The following is a 17,089-nucleotide window of genomic DNA, read 5'->3' as shown; positions in this document are numbered from 1 at the left end:
CTATTTTATGATCTAATATGTGCTCTATTCTGGAGAATGTTCCACGTGCACTTGGAAAGAATATATATTCTGCTGTTTTAGGATGGAATGTTCTGAATATATCTGTTAAGTCCATCTGGTGTAGTGTTTCATTCAAAGCCACTGTTTCCTTGTATGTTTTCTGTTTAGATGATCTGTGCCTTGATGTAACTTAAATCCCCTACTTTTGTTGTATTATTATTGATTAATTCCTTTATGTTTGTTATGAGTTGTTTTATTTATTTGTGTGATTCTATGTTGGGTGTATAAATATTTACCATTATTATATCTTCTTGTTGGATTGTCCCATTTATTATTTATATAGAGTCCCTCCTTTTTTTTCTTTCTTGTTACTGTCTTTGTTTTAAAGTCTAGTTGGTCTAATACAACTTTTGTTACTCCAGCTTTCTTTTGACATCCATTTGCATGATAAATATTTCTCCACCCCCTCACTTTCAATATGCAGGTATTTTAGGTCTAAAATGAGTCTCTCGTAGGCAGAAGATAGATGGGTCTTGTTTTTTTTAATCCATTCTGACTCCTGTATCTTTTGATTGGAGCATTTAGTCCATTTACATTCAAATAAATTATTTATAATAGATATGTATTTTTGCCATTTCATTACTTGCTTTGTGGTTGTTTCTGGAGATTTTCTCTGATCCTTTGTTGTCTCTCTCTTTCATGTTTTGCTGATTTTCTTTAGTGATGTATTTGGATTTCTTTCTCTTTGTTCTTTGCATGTTTATTAGTGATTTTTGATATATAATGATTACCATTAGGTTCATATATAACCTCTTCTGCAAATAGCAGTCTATATTAAGATGATGGTCATTCAGGATTGAACTCATTCTTTTCTCCTGTCCTTCCTACGTTTTAGATATATGTTGTTATATTTTATACCTTTTTAGTGAGAGTTCCTCAATTGATTTTTATGGAAATACTCATTTTCACTGCTTTTGTGTTTCCTGCCTTTATACTCTCACTTTAGGTCTCACCTTTGGACTCAAAGAGTTACCTTTAATATTTCTTGCAGAGCTGGTTTAGGGGTCATGAACTTCTTTAGTTTCTGTTTGTCTTGGAAACTCTTTCTCTCTTTCCATTCTGAATGATAGCCTTCCTGGATTGAGTATTCTTAGGAGCAGATTTTTCCCATTTAGCACTTTGAATGTATCATGCCACTGCCTTCTGGCTTGCCAAGTTTCTGTTGAGAAAGCTCTAGCTAGCCTTATGGCTTTTCCTTTGTAAGTTAAGGACTTTGTCTTGCTGCTTTTAAGATTTTTTTTCTTTATCACTATATTTTGCAAATATAATTACAGTGTGTTTTGGTGTTGGCCTGGCCTGCTTTTGTTTATTTTGATAAGAGTTCTCTGTGTCTCTTGGATCTGGGTATCTGCTTCCTTCCCCAGATTGGGGAGTTTTCAGCTATTATTTCCTCAGATAAATTTTCTGTCCCCTTTTCTCTCTCTTCTTCTTCTGGGACTCCTATAATATGAATGTTATTACGTTTGATGGAGTCACTGATTAAGTTGATTCTCATGTTGCACGAGTCTTCTTTCTCTCTTGTTCAGCTTCTTTACTTTCCATTACTTTGTCTTCCAGGTCACTAATTTGTCCTTCTGCTTCTTCCAGCTTGATGTTCATTGCAACAAGCCTGTTTCCAATCTCATTTATTGCATTCTTCATCTCTGATTCTTTTCAAACTCTTTCACCTCTGTGATTTGATGAAAAGATATCAGTGGTGTCTTCTCTTCTTTTCTCAAGCCAGTGAGTATTCTTATGACTGTTGCTTTAAGTTCTCCATCAGGCATGTTACTTATATCTGTTTTGCTTGGGTCTCTGGCTGTGGTCTCATCTTATTCTTTCATTTTGGATCAATTTCTCCATCTTCACATTTTGTTTAAGTCTTCTTCTCAGTGTTATAAAGGCCAGTTATGTCTTCTGCTCCTGAAAATAAGGGCCTTATAAAGCAAAGGTCATTTAGTGCCCAGAGCCTGGTGCTTCAGGGAAGGTCTCCAGTGTGTGCTGTGGTGGCTGGTGTCTGTGCTGTGCTGCTTCCTGCAGGTAGCTCTGCATTTATGCTGAGGGGCAGAGGAGGAAAATGGTGCTGGCCAGCTCCTTTGTTTCTGGAGAGGTGTTTCAGTGAACGCTGCCCCTCAGGGACACACTCTGAGAAGAGTGAATAATCTCCTCACTCTGTGCCCCAGGTGCTCTTCACATTGCTGTTTCCACATTGTCTACCCTGGTTTTTTTGTGTGCTTCTTTCCAGCCAAGACTGCTGGCCTTAAAAGTCCAAGCTTTAAGACCCGCTGGTTGCAAGAACTCACAAAATTTAGCCCCTCTCATTTTCCAAGCCAATGGCTTGGGGAAATGCTCTCCTTGTGCATTCCCCTGTGTGCTCCTCTCTGTCACTCTCTCACCTTTCTCTATGGCCACAGCTCCCTCTGTACTTCCTACATTCTTTGATGTTGCCCTCTTTTCCTTTTGGTTGTAGAGTTCATTCTGTCAGTCTTCAGGTCAATTTCTAGGGTATTTAGGATGGTTTGATAGCTATCTAGTTGTGTTTGTAGGATGACATGAACCTGGGATCCTCTTACTCCACTACCGTCTTCCTGCTCCCTGTCTTTGCATTTGTAGAGTGTGGTGGGATTCATATAATGTGATTACATGCACTATTAACTTCATCCTTGAAACAGTCTCATAAGGAAGGTTCTGTTTTCACCTCCACTGATCAGTGGGGAAACTGAGGCTCAAAGAGGTGAAAGAATATTCAGGTGAGTTAGCAGAAGAGTGGGACTAGAGTTATTTCATTCCATTTAATACAACATATGTGGAGTATCTGCTGGTAACCTGTAAGGAGCTGGGTACAGAAGATCAGATGTTAATAAAATGCAGCCCCTCTTTTTTGAGCCTGAAACTTTTTGTTGGATCTCTGCTCTGCTTGGACGAAGTGAAGGTCAGGCATGTAATCAGGTGCAGTTTCTTTGGAAGAACCATACCTGGTCACTTGCTGCTCTGTGCCATGCTGTCTGAGGCTGTGTATGCCTGGAGGCCAGAGACTGGGCCCAGGCTGTTAGCCCCTGGGCTCTATAGAGAAGCTAGGAGAGACTTGAATGGCTTTTAATTTTGAGCATCTTAACAAGTTAGTAGTTTAGATACTTTTTAAAGTCAGCAACCTCTTTAAGAATTTGATGAAATCTATGGAACCACACTCAAAGAAATACAATATGCAAATCAGTTTATGTGTGTGTGTGTGTGTGTGTGCGCGCGCTAATTCTCAAGTTGACTTTAAAAGTCTATAAATAAATTCCAGATTAAAAGTTCCTGTTTTAATATTTATTCCAATCTCAAAAATAATTTTGAAATAAGCAAAAACACTTTTCTACTCTAATATTTATTCTAGTCTTAACACTCCATAGTGAAAAAAAGATTTTTGAAAAACAGATAGAGCCATCTTGGAGTGAATAAGTTATAATTTTAACAAGTATTCACCTATTTATGTTGGTTAACTGAATTGTGAAATTTATCATATAATTTTAAGAAAAAAAATTAAAATTTATTTATTAAAGAGAGTGAGCAAGTGAGAGAGCATGAGCAGAGGGAGAGGGAGAAGCAGACTACCTGCTAAACAGAGAGCCTGATGTGGGCCTTGATGCCAGGATTCTGGAATTATGATCTGAGCTGAAGGCAGATGCTTAATTGACTGTGCCACCCAGATGCCCCAAGAAAATGTCTTTAAAAGGATGCTTTGTGCACTTGAAAAAAGTTAATGCCAGTGCCTGTTAAGAAACACAGTTCTGATACTGATTTTATTTTGGGAAAATATTGTATTGAATAAAATTTAAACATTATGTCTAATAATAATATTTAGCACCTTATATTTGTAAAAGATTATAAGAAAGTTTAAAACCCTTGAAAGGCACACTAATTTATATTTGAACTTCACAATCTGGTAAAATAGGGAATGGAAATGGTATCTTAATGTGTATATAAGAAAAATAAAATTGGAAAGAAGTTAAGTGGATTGTCTAGTGCTACTTGAGGAATGACAACACACCTAGAATTTGAATACAGGCTTCCTTCTCAATCAAGGTACTGTCAATTATAATGTACTACATATATTCTCTTCTAAGAAAGATTGCATGAAATGGTTTTTCTATTCTAAAATTCTCCTGTTGCATATTTTTATGAAAGTTGTTTTTTCAGTCTCTAAAAATAAGATTAAAAAAATTAGTATAAACAATATAGTGCTAAATTGCCAGTTCTTGTCTTCCCCCCACCCCCACCCCTTAGCTCTCCATGGCCGAAAAAAGGAAAATATTCTTTCTCAGAGTGAAAATGTATCCTAGTGTTTTTGGACTCTTTCTGAGATTAATTCATCAGAAAAATACTTACCAATAAAAAATACAGTCTAAATCTTATTTGCATGTGTAAATGTTTCATTACTTTATGAAATGCACTGAAGTATCTTAATGAGAGAAAAATACCTCCCAAAATACCCAAAAAAACCCAAAGGAGAATTGCCTGTCAAAGTAGAAAACATTAGGATTTTGTGGGGGATAAGTAATACTCACTTTATCCATTTCCTGTTTGAAAGTGGCAAACACTTCATTGCTTTTTGTTAATGTGTTCTGGAACTCTTCAAATCTTCCAGAGTAGAGGGTAAGCTGTAAATATGAAAAAAAGTGGATCCATTTTAGGGTTGCTTTCAGAATGCTTCTAGAACAAAACAACATGTCGTTGTTCATTATTTGAGAAGAAAAATGACTTAAGGGAATTCTCAATACAATATTAGTAGTATGCTCAGTTTTTTAATTTACTATGAGAATAACCTAAGTCAGTGAGTATGACTGAAGTACATTTTTAAGGAAAAATGAAAAAATAGCATGTGTCTTTGCCATTTCATTATATCATAACTTACCAACAAACCTTTATTGAGCACTGAACTACGTATTGACTCTATGTACAAAAACATTTAACACATGACTACTGTTTTTGAGAGTCTTGTGCTCCTGATAGGAAGATAGTCTCAAAGACAGCTTGACTGTGGGACAGTGAATACAAAGTGCCAGCTCCATTAAGGACAGTGCCAGTCAGAGAAGGAAGTGAACATGGCAGGTGATCACGTGAGCCTTGTTTTTGTGGAGAAGGCGAGCCTTACACTTACCTGGAGTGCGAATGTATAAGAATGAAAAGAAGTGGTAGAAAAGGTGGACCAGACATGAATGGCTGCCATTATACAGCTTGGTCCACACTGAGCAGCCGCCCTTTACATTTTAGTCAAGTTGGTTTTGTATGTTTATGAATACAGTGTTCTAGCCAATAGCAGTTAAATGTCCCTTTTCATCAAAATCAGTTTATTATACCAGTTTTCTACAGATGGAAAGAATGAGTCTTGAGGAAGGAATGCCTTTTCTAATATGCATAAAATACTAGACATCATATGGGTTAGGGTTGGCAAGTGTGTGGCTCACCATGGGAGTGGTACCTTGTACCTCTCTATCTACATCCTTATTCCAAGGCTTGTGTTTGGGGTAGGAATAAAGCAGGGCAAGGAAAAAGAGTGTGTTGCTAGAGACAGTAATGCAATAATAAAATGTTGTTTTCAAAAATGATTTTAGAATAGCATGCTTTGAGTGAGTGGAGATTTAATATAGATGGTACATCTTAGTAAAGCCTGAATTTTCAAATGAGTATTTGGTACTGTTGGATGCCTGGAGCAGCTCCAGCTCCTCAAATGGGCACCAGATGACTAGCTGGTGGTACTTGTGACACTGTCATTTCAAAAGCAGAAAAAAACAAATGACTGGAAGCCAATAGATTGGAGAGTTCTTAGTCTTGGGGGTGAGAGGTAGAGAGAGTATGGGACTGAACTCCTAGATCCCAGAAAATCTGCTTATCTAGAATGGCTTATTCTCAAATGTTTTAGAATAGCAGAGCTTTTACCATAGTAAACAAAAACAATGAAATGATAATATAAAACCTCTCCACGGGATAAATTTTCCCAAAGTCAAACAATGGCTGACCATCACCTTAAAATCACACCTTAGCTCTGTGAATATGTGACAGGGCAACTCTAGTGGTCTAAAATTTGTTTCTCGTGATTCCTTGGCACACAGGTTAAAGAAGCCTGAGTAAAGGAGCATCAGGGAAGTCATGGCCAGGAAGGTACACCAGGGTTTTACACACACACACACACACACACACACAGCACATAAGACAATCCTTACGCGTTAACTCATTATGTGCAACACACTCTTTACCTATTCAATTCTGTTTTGTTTTTGTTTTTTTCAAAGTACTTGCTGGGATCCACTGAGTTGATTTCAGGGCCCTGAGTAGGTCAAGCCCCGTAATCCGAGAATAAGCTTGTATGGGACTGGCTACCTACACTGCACATGATCTAGTGGTCTAGGGTGGGAGCAGCTACTCCAGGATGATCTTCTTCACCTTCTATTACAAAATCCGTTCCTTTGCATTCTTGGTCCTATCTCCTGTTAAGCTTCTTTTTCTGACTTTCTCTCCTTTCTTTTCCACACTGCTCAGTAATTCCTGCAGAGTTACAGGAGGGTGGCAGATATTCCAGTCTCCTGGGCAGGTCCTCCCAAACCCACTCTTGCAGCCCTGGAGTCGCAGACTGCCCACAGGAGGAGCGGGAGTGGGCGCATGTGCTGCCCACCTCCTGGGCACAACCTTGTCAGTATCAGCAAGGACAGCCGCACCCAGCTTGGTCAGCTTCTGCCCTTCCTTTGGGCAGAACGTTCTTTCGGGTGTATACGTTGGGCAGATTTTGTTTCTCTTCCTCTTGTTTTCTTGTGGGATGGAGAAGGCAGACACACCCCGAGTGCCAGGAAGTGGTGTCTCATTTCATTACCCCTTCTCCTGGCTTTTTCCTAGGGACCATTTCTTTCTTTTCCTTTTTTTCCCCCTCAACTTTCTTTCTTTCTTTCTTAATTATATGTAATATAAGATTTACCACCTCAGTTATTTTAAGTGCACAGTTCAGTATTGTTACTTCTATTCACGTTGTTGTGTAACCGATTTCCAGAACTATTTCATCTTGCAAAACTGAAACTCAACACCCATGAAACAGTTAAAGTCCTCATTTCCCTTCTTAGAACTATTTTTCATACTCAGCTTTTCTTCCTATTTGACCTCTTTGTTGTAGGTGGCAAAAGCTGTGTGGATTATACTTTTCTCAGGTAACCAACCCTAAGGCTCTTTACTTACACTAACTAAAAAGGGGCACTTCCTGTTTACTTTATGCCAGTTTGCTTGGTAGTACCTCCCCTCTCACTACTATGCAGACATGGTGCATGTTTGGTTTCATGTGTCATATGCCTGCTCTTATTTTGGTATTGCAGAGAGGCATGGAAGGGACATCCAGAGGTCATCCACAGTACTTCTGCCAGAGGCAGAAATAGGAACAAACCATTTTAGGGTCAGTAAAAACAACAATTTGCTCCAACATTTTCACTTTTAAGTGAGTGAGCAACACATACCTTCTTTTAATGAGCACCGAATTTTAATGACAAACTTTCATAGCATATAGGAAATAGAAGCGTGTCTAGGAATCGTCTTAGCAAACCTGTGAGATTTGTTTGGGGAACAAGTCCAGTTATTACAGTAGTTGCAGAGTAATCTCCTCTTATCCTCTCTACGGAAGGTGAGGACTTTGGGGTTTAAAGGCTATGATTACTGTCTTTAACAATTTACTCGGTGATCTTCCCCCTTGGGCCGTATTTTTGTGGCTGCATCATTAGTACTGCTGACTTTCCACATCCACCATCTTCATCCGTATTGATCCAGTGAACACTCTATTTGTAGTGACAATTGCATCCCATTGATCATTGCTGACATTTACTCTGTTGCCTTGGTTTGTATAATTGAGAGCCAGACATCCCTTCTCTAAGTGAAAACCATGCCCCAAACTGGCAAGCTGTTGTTTTATGGCTGAAAGTGATTTTGTCTAGTAAAACACAATCTGTCCTTGTTATTTCCCTTGCCCAGACCATAGAAGTGGTCTCAATGGACTTAAGACCTTTGTCTCTGACCACCCCGCTCCTTCAAAGAAACTGTAAAACCAAAGGAAGTGTTTAAAGGCTAAGCACACTGACCTGTAGTAGATTTTGTTTCTCAAGGTTTAAAGGTTTTAAAAATATAATGTTGCTACTTTTCAAGAACTTTAAATATGATTTGACATAGGGCTTGGGGACCTCTATATTCTTCTTGAAGATTAAGTTATTACTGGAGTTTTGAAAAGTGCCTTGAAGACAAGAGACATACAAGGGAGGGTCCTTGCAGAGAACCCACATGATGGAAAGTAGAGGATAAGTCAAGGTCAACCTAGCTTGGGGCCACTTGCTTCAATCCTGGAAGTTCTCTGCCTTCAAGAACTAGAGCTGGACAGGGTCTGGAGATCGTCTTTTCTAGCTGTTCTTCAATTTTTTTTGCCCCTACAGACTCCTTTTGTCTCATACATCCCTATGTAGATCCTTACATATGAAATAATAGTTGTATTAGCTCATACACTAATTGTTAGCATTTTAATTAAAATTATCATTATCACTAGATTGCAAATTTAATTAGGCAGGGACTTTTGATTCTCTTATTGACTAGTATATCTCCAACACCTAGAATCTGGCTGAGCACTGAGTGGGTACTCAATCAATACTGGTTGAATTAATTATACTTCTTATGGGCCAGGCATGGATCTAAGTGCTTTGCATGCATAACTTGAAAACAAACTGCATATATTACATATTCATTTACTCATTTTCCTTTTATAAACTTAACCAAACACGTGAATAATTGCCCTCCATAGCTGCTGAGGGAGTGCTGATAGAATGTCAAAAACAACTATATGTTAGACAGTAGCTGATGCCTTATATGATGTTATGTTTTGGAAATACTGAAAATTGATGAGGCTCCCAGAGGTCGGAGAACTCCAGCTTGGGATCACTGAGGTATTACAGTATTCTTGTTTTATGGACAAAGAAATTTAGGTGTAGAGAGGTTCAGATGAATTGCACAAGGTCAGACAAGTTCTGAGCAGAAGAGCCAGGACTCTGATCTTGGTCCCTGGACTCAGTCACTCAGTCCAGTACTGAGGGACAAGCGAGGAACATGGGCACATCAAAAAACCCCTGGTAGAAGCTTTTTCGAATTTGAGGGGGTATTGGTGGGATATTGGATCACACCTTTATGTTTTATTCTACAGGTCTTTAAACGCCTAGATGCCAGCTGAAGATATGACCCTAGCCCAGAGTCTAGTGGTATTAACCTACCCTTCTCAGGCTCATTATCACCATTTAGTATAGAGGAATAGAGATTGCTTGTCGCGGACAATGAAGAGCTCAAATATCATCTATTGTACCCCCCAAGGCTCTGTGTTGCTAATGAGGCAGAGACAGGGCAAGGAGTCCCGCTCTGATTCTCTGAACTGTCTCCAAGACTGTGAGGTCACACCTCCTCTCCTCCTGCCCACCTCTGGTTAGAGTGACCACTGCCTACCACTCACCCCACAACCATGATGTGGTGGCTCTGTACTAACCTAAAAGATGAGCTTGAGTTGTAACTCTAGAGTTGAGTCTTTTAACTCTGGATCCTTTGATTTTATTGAGATTAGGGAAAATGCTTCAAATTCCTATGTAATCAGTATTTAAAAACAGTTTTGATGGGTTATTTTATATTACTGAGGGAAAACAATTATCATTGCATTCGGTTCACACATTGGAAAAGTCTGCTTTAGGAAGTTTAGATATGAAAATGCTATCTGTGTTTTTATCTGCAGTGATAAGATTTGTGATTTTGTCTCTTACTTTTCTTATTTGCCTCTTTTTTTTTTTTTTTTAAAGATTTTATTTATTTATTTGGCAGACAGAGACAACAAGTAGGCAGAGAGGCAGGCAGAGAGAGAGAGGGGAGGAAGCAGGCTCTCCACTGAGCAGAGAGCCTGATATGGGGCTTGATCCAAGGATCCTGGGATCATGACCTGAGCCAAAGACAGAGGCTTTAATGCACTGAGCCACCCAAGTCCCCTCTTATTTGCCTCTTTAAAAATGAGCAAGTGTCCATTGAACTTGTTCATTCAGGCAATGAACAAGTTTTTGGTTTTGTTTTGTATAGTGAATAAGGATATAGCAATCTGCACATAAACATTTACAAGTGAATTAAGCAAATCTGAAATTAACACTGCCCAGCTTGGAAGGCTTGTGATTTCCTCACATATTGTGAGTTTATTTGCTCTCTGGGACTTATAGTCCTTGTAGCTCTGGGACTCCCAGTGGGGGAGCTAGCACCACTCTATAGCTCAGCCCTGGGATGCCGGAACACGACATCTGGAACACGACAGGGAACGTTTACTGGAAGGGCAGAGCCCCGGGGGCATGGAAAAGATGGACAGAATCATCCGTTGCCTGAGGCTTTATTCTTGAGTCTGAAATAGGAATTCTTGCGGTCTCCTCAGAACACACACATGACATCACAAAGCCAAATCAAAATTGTTCCCTACCTGTCTGTTGTTTCTAGTCATTAACCACTGTCAAGTCCAACTTCTGATAGCACAATACTTTGGTGCGGACTTTATTTTTCTAATTTCCTTTTGTTATAAATCATATCTAAAAAGCAAGGATATTCTAGATGGTACATTTGATCAGTTTACATTTTATTCTTGCTTTAGTAAGGTAACAGGGAGGAGAGAGAGAGGGTGTTTTATGAACAGATAGGCAGGAACTTAAACACCAGCTCATTCTGATTGGCCATCTCAGGGCCCTCACTTGTGTGTCAGCAAACCATCTGACTGGATGTTATGTGGAGCATTTATTTTTCTTAGAGATAATATTGTGCTTTTCTTTTTATTTTAAAATAATAAATATGAAGTTAGGGTTCGTTTCTAAGTCCTGTATCCCCCGGACCTGCCATACATGAGGCCTGGTACAGACTAGCTTTGCTTCACACCCCATGCATTGTTGTCTCCCCCCTTCACCTGAGCCTGTAGGACTGTCTCTTGTTCCTTCAGCACTTTGGCCTGAAGTTTCCACTCTGCTGCCTGGTTCAGCAACTGTGAGGAGAGAGAATGCATGGAAAGATTGTCAAATTGCCCTTTACATCACCATGTGGTGACAATTTGTGTCTAAAACTTAATGACTTGCTAACTAACCCTCTTAAGTAATTTTTTGGCAACTTTGCAAAGTATCTAGGAAAGCTAAGAAAGCAGCTAAACAGTTGGATTCTCCACTGAAAATCTGGTTCTAATGGATAAAAAAGAGAAAAATAACCTACAACTCAAGCACGAATTACATAAAACTTAACCTCCCACCAAATTCTGGAACCTCCTCTAGCAATCCTGTTCAACCGTCATCCAGGCTCTGCTCGAACATTTCCAGAACACCTCCACCTGAATCATTGGGGTGAGCAGCTGTTTCTTTAGAGTAAACTCAAAGTTGTCCTCCTAGACCATGGTTCTCCACCGCTGCATGCATCAGAATCTGCTAAGGAGCATGATAAAAAGCAGATCCCCCTTAAACAATGTCAACTGGGAAGTACACAGTGTGATTACAGTCTATAGTGAGAGCAAAACCCCAAAACAGTTTGGATGTTGGTGTTCCATGGATTACATTTTCAGAAACACTGGGTTAGAATTTTGACCTGTTATGCCAAATGTTATAGAAGATTTACTCAGTAAGTCCTATCCCTCTTCCAGGAGACAGCCTTTCATACAACCAAGGCCCTCATATCAAAGATGGTCAGAATTGGGAGCTGATGGGTATAAAAATCACACACACATATGTAAGACATGTTATTTTTGGGGTGCCTGGGCAGCTCAGTCAGTTAAGTACCTGACTTAATTTTGGCTCAGGTCAGGATTTCAGGGTTGTGAGATGGAGACCTGCATTGGGCTCTGCACTCAGTGGAAGTATGGTTCTTCCTTCTCCCTCTGGCCCTCCCCCTGCTTGTGCTCTCTCACTCCAATAAGGAAATAAATAAATAAATAAATAAAGAAAGAAAGAAAGAAAGAAAAGAAACCTATCTTTATAAAAATAAAAACCATGTTATTTCAACTTCAGATGCCTATTTATTGGTTTTGATAGAGGGCTGCGGTCTTTGTTTGGGGTATGGGTCTTCTGATTGGAATTCAGAGAAGCTTTTTGTTGTTTGTTTTGTTTTTATAAAGATTATGTCCATAATGTGCCACATACAACATATATATATATATATATATATATATATATATGTATATATATATATACATATATATATATATATTTTTTTTTTTTTACTTTTTAAAACAATAGTACTAGAACCTACAGACCTAAAGGTATTACGAAGAAGCTTGATTGGGTAATTCTCTGGAGTTGTAGAGCTTTCTCCCAGTCTTTTATAGCTACTCCAACTCCAAAAATAACACGTGTTGTGCTATTTGTCTATATTTCGTCTTTCAAAGCCTTAAGCATAGTTTTCATAGAAACAACTTTCTTTTCTCACTTACATTTCATCAGTTTCTTTGTCGTTCTGTTGGTTTTCATAATACAAAAGCAAGAATAACTGAAAGAAAAGTTTTGGGAGCAAAGAGCTGATTCTTGGTCACTGCCATCTTAACTTGGGAACCCATGTATAGACACTCAAATGGCTGTCTAGGCACAGATGCGGTGGGAGTCTTTAGTGTGTTTACAGAGAGAATGATGGACATCATGGATTAATCTGGCTAGTCAATTATGTGGCCATCAGCTTATGAAGTTCTAGTATATATGAAGACAGGCTGATTTATTTTTTCCTTTTTCTTTGCTCCTATTTTTAAAAATGTCCACTTTTTGCAATCAGAACAAAAAACAATAAAGTCATCATTTTAAAAAACTTGGAAGCATCTTTTTTAGTATTCAAGATTATCTTTTTCTCTTGGCTCAACCTCTCCATTTGTAAAATAGATTCTATCTGTTCCTCTATGCCTCTCAGTGAGCTATGAAGGTTAATTGTTGTAAGAGTGAAATCAACCCATCCCATGGAGGGCTGGGGAGGATGTGGAGTCCAAAACCTGTAGGCTCCTCTCTGGCCATCTGATCCCCTGCTTCAATGAGCAGGCTGAGGAGCCCAGTGGTGACTGGTGGTTCCCTGACCAACAGGTGGCTGCCTGTTCCACTTGGGATGAAAGAACCCTCCAGCTTTGACTTGATATTTCACTGCTTTCAATAAGAAGCATCACAGCTGGAACCTGAAAAACTGAGGGGGCTAATTTTTTTGGCCTAAAATCTGCTGCTTTGCTACATGAGGGTAGGAAAAAAGGGTAGCATGCTAGTTTCTTGCTAAGGCTGAGTCACCTCAAAACTGTCCCTAGTCTCTTTCAAACGAAGCTCTGTCTAGTTATTCTTCTGTCAGGTCTTATGTTATATATCAAAGATACTGCTATCCTGAAGGGAGCATAGTTTTCCTAAGAGGATAATTATGCCAATGGTGGCACATCAGTTTTCTTGGATTCTGACTAATAATTAGATGCTTTATTTCTTATTTTGAGAGCCAGTTGGAGATGGATTTAACAACATACTTTTTAAAAATGTTTTATTTATTTGAGAGAGAGTGAGAGCAAGAGGGATCACAGAGGGAGAGAGAGAAGCAGACTCGCTGCTGAGCAGGGAGTATGATGTGGGAGCTGATCCCACCACCCTGGGATCATGACCCGAACTGAAGGCAGACACTTGCTGACTGAACCACCCAGGTGCCCCAACTTAACCTTTTTTATTAAGAGCCCATGGACTTCTGATTTGAGATTATCCAGTGTCTATCAGGTTATGTTCTCTAAAATTCATCCTTTGTTGCTATGTTTGGAAACTGAAGTTATGATTAAATTACTCTTCTAACAAACTGAAGTGATTCTAGTCTGTTTTTAGGTAATCACAGAATTTATGGTCAGTTGTTAAATGGCCAAATTTGAACCTTAGGTTTTGGAGACAGACACAGAGCTTAGGTTTTGGAGACAGACACACTGGAGATGTGATGTGTTGGAAGTGTGACCAACACATCTTGATCACTTAGCAGTGTGTGACCTTAAACAAGTCACATATCTTCTATAACTCTCAGTTCTTGTATCAGCAGAATGGCCCTACAGCTGTTTTCAGAATGTTTGGAATTAATGAGATGTCATTAAAAGCCACCATTTAGTTTCTTAAACCCCAACCTCAGAAGCCATCCCTGACTGTTCCCTTTCCTCACTATCACCATCTTTAGTTCAGAGCAGTGACTGTTGGTTTTGCACTGAAAACTTCTATCCATGCCCAGCTCCCCAGCTGGACGTTGCCATGTCCCCAACCCAAGCCGCCATCAGGCTTCTTCCGTATTGCTGGAATAGACTCCTTGTCCCTCTTCAATTCATTTTCCGCCCAGAAGCCAAGGTCATCTGTTAACAGATGCAAGGCAGATCATGTCATTTCCGTAGCTAAAACTACCTAGACTTTCTCAGTATGTTTAGGGTAAAATCCAAACTACTTTTCAAGCTTAAAAAGCTATATAACTTGGCCACTGGTCACCTTATCTAGAGTAGCTCCCTCCTTCTGCCCCCTTTCAGTTCCCCATTTCCCTAATAGCACCAATTATTATCTGAAATTTTCCTTCATTTTTGTTTTCTTATTGCCTGTCCTGTCTCAGTTAGATTCTAGTCTCCATGCTGGGATATGGCCTTCTTGGTCTTGCTCACTGCTATCCCCCAGCACCTAGATGATGCTTAGTATAAGACAGGTGCTTGAAAAAGTCTTGTTGAATGGATGCATGATGATTTTATGTCAAAAACCATGTAGGTACCATGCCTACTGTGGGCTGGCCAATGTAGTTCTCTAGAGAAACTCAGTTCCCTCCATCAGTCTAGTGCTCTGTGATTGTGGTCAAAAACAACTTTCTCAGAGGTTCTCTGACCCCCAAGTACACCAGACAAGCACACTGATAAGTACATATTCCTTCTCGCGTTTGTGTCGCTCCTCGGCTTCCTTCATCATTTCTTGGGCCTGTTCCAGTTTCGCATCCACCAGCTTCTGCTGCAGTTCTCTGTGTTTAAATATTTTGTCCAGATGCTAAGAGAAAAGAAATGGCACATATCAAGCTTTAGTTATTATTGGTGCTGAGAAATGTAAGTTAAAAAAGTAATATCAACACACATGTTTTATAGGTTTTGAGATTTAAAGAAAAGGGAGGTAGGGTGAATAAATGCACTGGCATCACTTATGGCTTTGTATAAAATCGTAAATTAGTAAAACCCCCTGCATTTAGCTCTATGCAAAGTAGTAGCTCTACAAAAGGTTGAGGTGCAGAGTTCAGTAATGTTAGCTCCAGAAGCTCCCAACTTTGTCTAAATGTAGCAACTACTAAGTATGATGCTGCTTATTATGCTAGAGGGCAGACTGATATATATTGCAAGAGCTACAGCACCATCACTCAGTATTTTGGCAATTTCTGAAACTGGTTTTAATCATATTCATATAATTTATCATAGTGAATTCTCTTCCACATTCTTGTCTCAAGGGTTGTAAGGCAGCTTTGGAGGACCAGTCTGTGGCCCAGGGTCTGGGACTGAGAGGGAGCCCCTCCCCACTTCAACTCTGTTGCTCTGGTGAGCAAGACAAAGGCCAAGGGTCATGGATGAATTGATATGCAAATGTGCTCCTACCTCCTCTACATCTTTTGACCTCTTGCCTAGCTTAGTGAAGAGAAGCTTCAAATTCTACTTCAGTGTAAATTTCTTGGTCATTAGGAGGTCCCACTGACAAGAGGACCTATGGAATTCTAGCCTTGGGGCTTATCTAGAACCAATTTCAAGAATGTACAACTGGTCTACCAGGCCATTCTTATCTGGGAATCTCTCTGAAGAGTACGGAAAAAAAAATTTTTTTTTTTTTTTTTTAAGCTTCTTCCCTTTTGCTTTTGTCTGAACCTCCACTCTGGAGTAGGATTGATCTTGGTGACAAGGTAAAATGGTAGCATGGCATTTTGACTTACTGTGAAGGACTTCTTGGTTTACCTATTGTTTCCGTGTGCTATTGGCTCAGTTTTTCTTTTGATAAAATCTTAGCATGTTGTCAGCAGAGCCACTCTGATTATGTTCTGTGACATTTAAGGCAGACTTTTAAAATTTGCGTGGGATAGGGTAAATAATATGATATATAAAAACCCTGAGAAGGCTTCTGGAGTCTTAAAAATATATTAAATATTAAGATACAATTTTGGAATTACAAAATATCCTCATAGTCTCCCTAATGTAAAATACTGAAAACAAAACTCTTTTGGCTTTTGTGACTATAGGTAAGTGATTTAATCTCAACCTCTGCTTCCCACCCATATAATGTGGATATGGTATTATCTAATGCATAAGATTGTTGAAACAATGAAATGACATATTATATGTAAAGTACAGTACTCAGCAGCTTTCCTAGCACAAACTCAGTGCTGAATAAGTAATACCATTAATATTATAATTATTATATTATTAATACTACTATTGGTTTGTGGGACATATAGAACACAGACTGTGTAGATGACATTTAGATGACATGATGATTGTTAAGAAGAAGTCTGTGAGATATTTCCTGGCTCTGCAGAAAGTGTTTTTAAAAAGCTGAGAAATACTATTTTCAAAGGTAACTGTGCTCATGACCTACTACTTCCTATTTATTGCCTTTGCTTTACAGTGATTCCAGTTTTAGAGAAATCCCATATGGCTTTCAGCCAGGTATTTTGTAATACCACCTGTTTTTATTTTGGCTAGTAAAAGAAATCTAATCCTAAACATTAACCAATTGAGAGGGCTGGCCATAACTTTCTTATTACCAAGTCCCCCACCTTTACAGCCCAGATCTGGATCTATATATAGTGCTCCTAAGTTGTTTGATGTGGTTCTCACCTCCTCTCTGAGCTCATACTGATCAATGATGCTTTTCAGTTTCTCTGCAAGCTCTGTGTTCTCCTGACACAGCTTCATATTTCTCTCACTCTGCTGTTCAATCTGGGCCTGGATATCCGTCAGAGTGGTCTGGAAATGACTTGTGATCTCCTTCCTTTTCTCTTCTTCCTCTCGTGCCCGCTGAAGTGTTTCCTC

The 17,089-nt window shown here is 39.2% G+C and overlaps 1 protein-coding gene across 1 annotated transcript in view; it reads right to left on the bottom strand.

The window, feature by feature from the left end:
• TXLNB (taxilin beta) overlaps window positions 1-17,089 on the bottom strand; it is a 67,333-nt gene that overhangs the window by 16,918 nt on the left and 33,326 nt on the right. Inside the window, exons 5-8 of the mRNA XM_059177406.1 lie at window positions 16,895-17,089; window positions 14,952-15,071; window positions 11,003-11,077; window positions 4,590-4,682 (exon numbers count right to left, since the gene is read on the bottom strand). Coding sequence (XP_059033389.1) covers window positions 4,590-4,682; window positions 11,003-11,077; window positions 14,952-15,071; window positions 16,895-17,089 — 483 coding nt within the window. The remainder of the gene's footprint in view (window positions 1-4,589; window positions 4,683-11,002; window positions 11,078-14,951; window positions 15,072-16,894) is intronic.

This window comes from Mustela lutreola, chromosome 6, assembly GCF_030435805.1.
Source record: "Mustela lutreola isolate mMusLut2 chromosome 6, mMusLut2.pri, whole genome shotgun sequence".
NCBI lineage: Eukaryota > Metazoa > Chordata > Mammalia > Carnivora > Mustelidae > Mustela > Mustela lutreola.
Note: the sequence above shows the minus strand (reverse complement) of the source record. Positions and strands in the feature narration are given on the sequence as shown.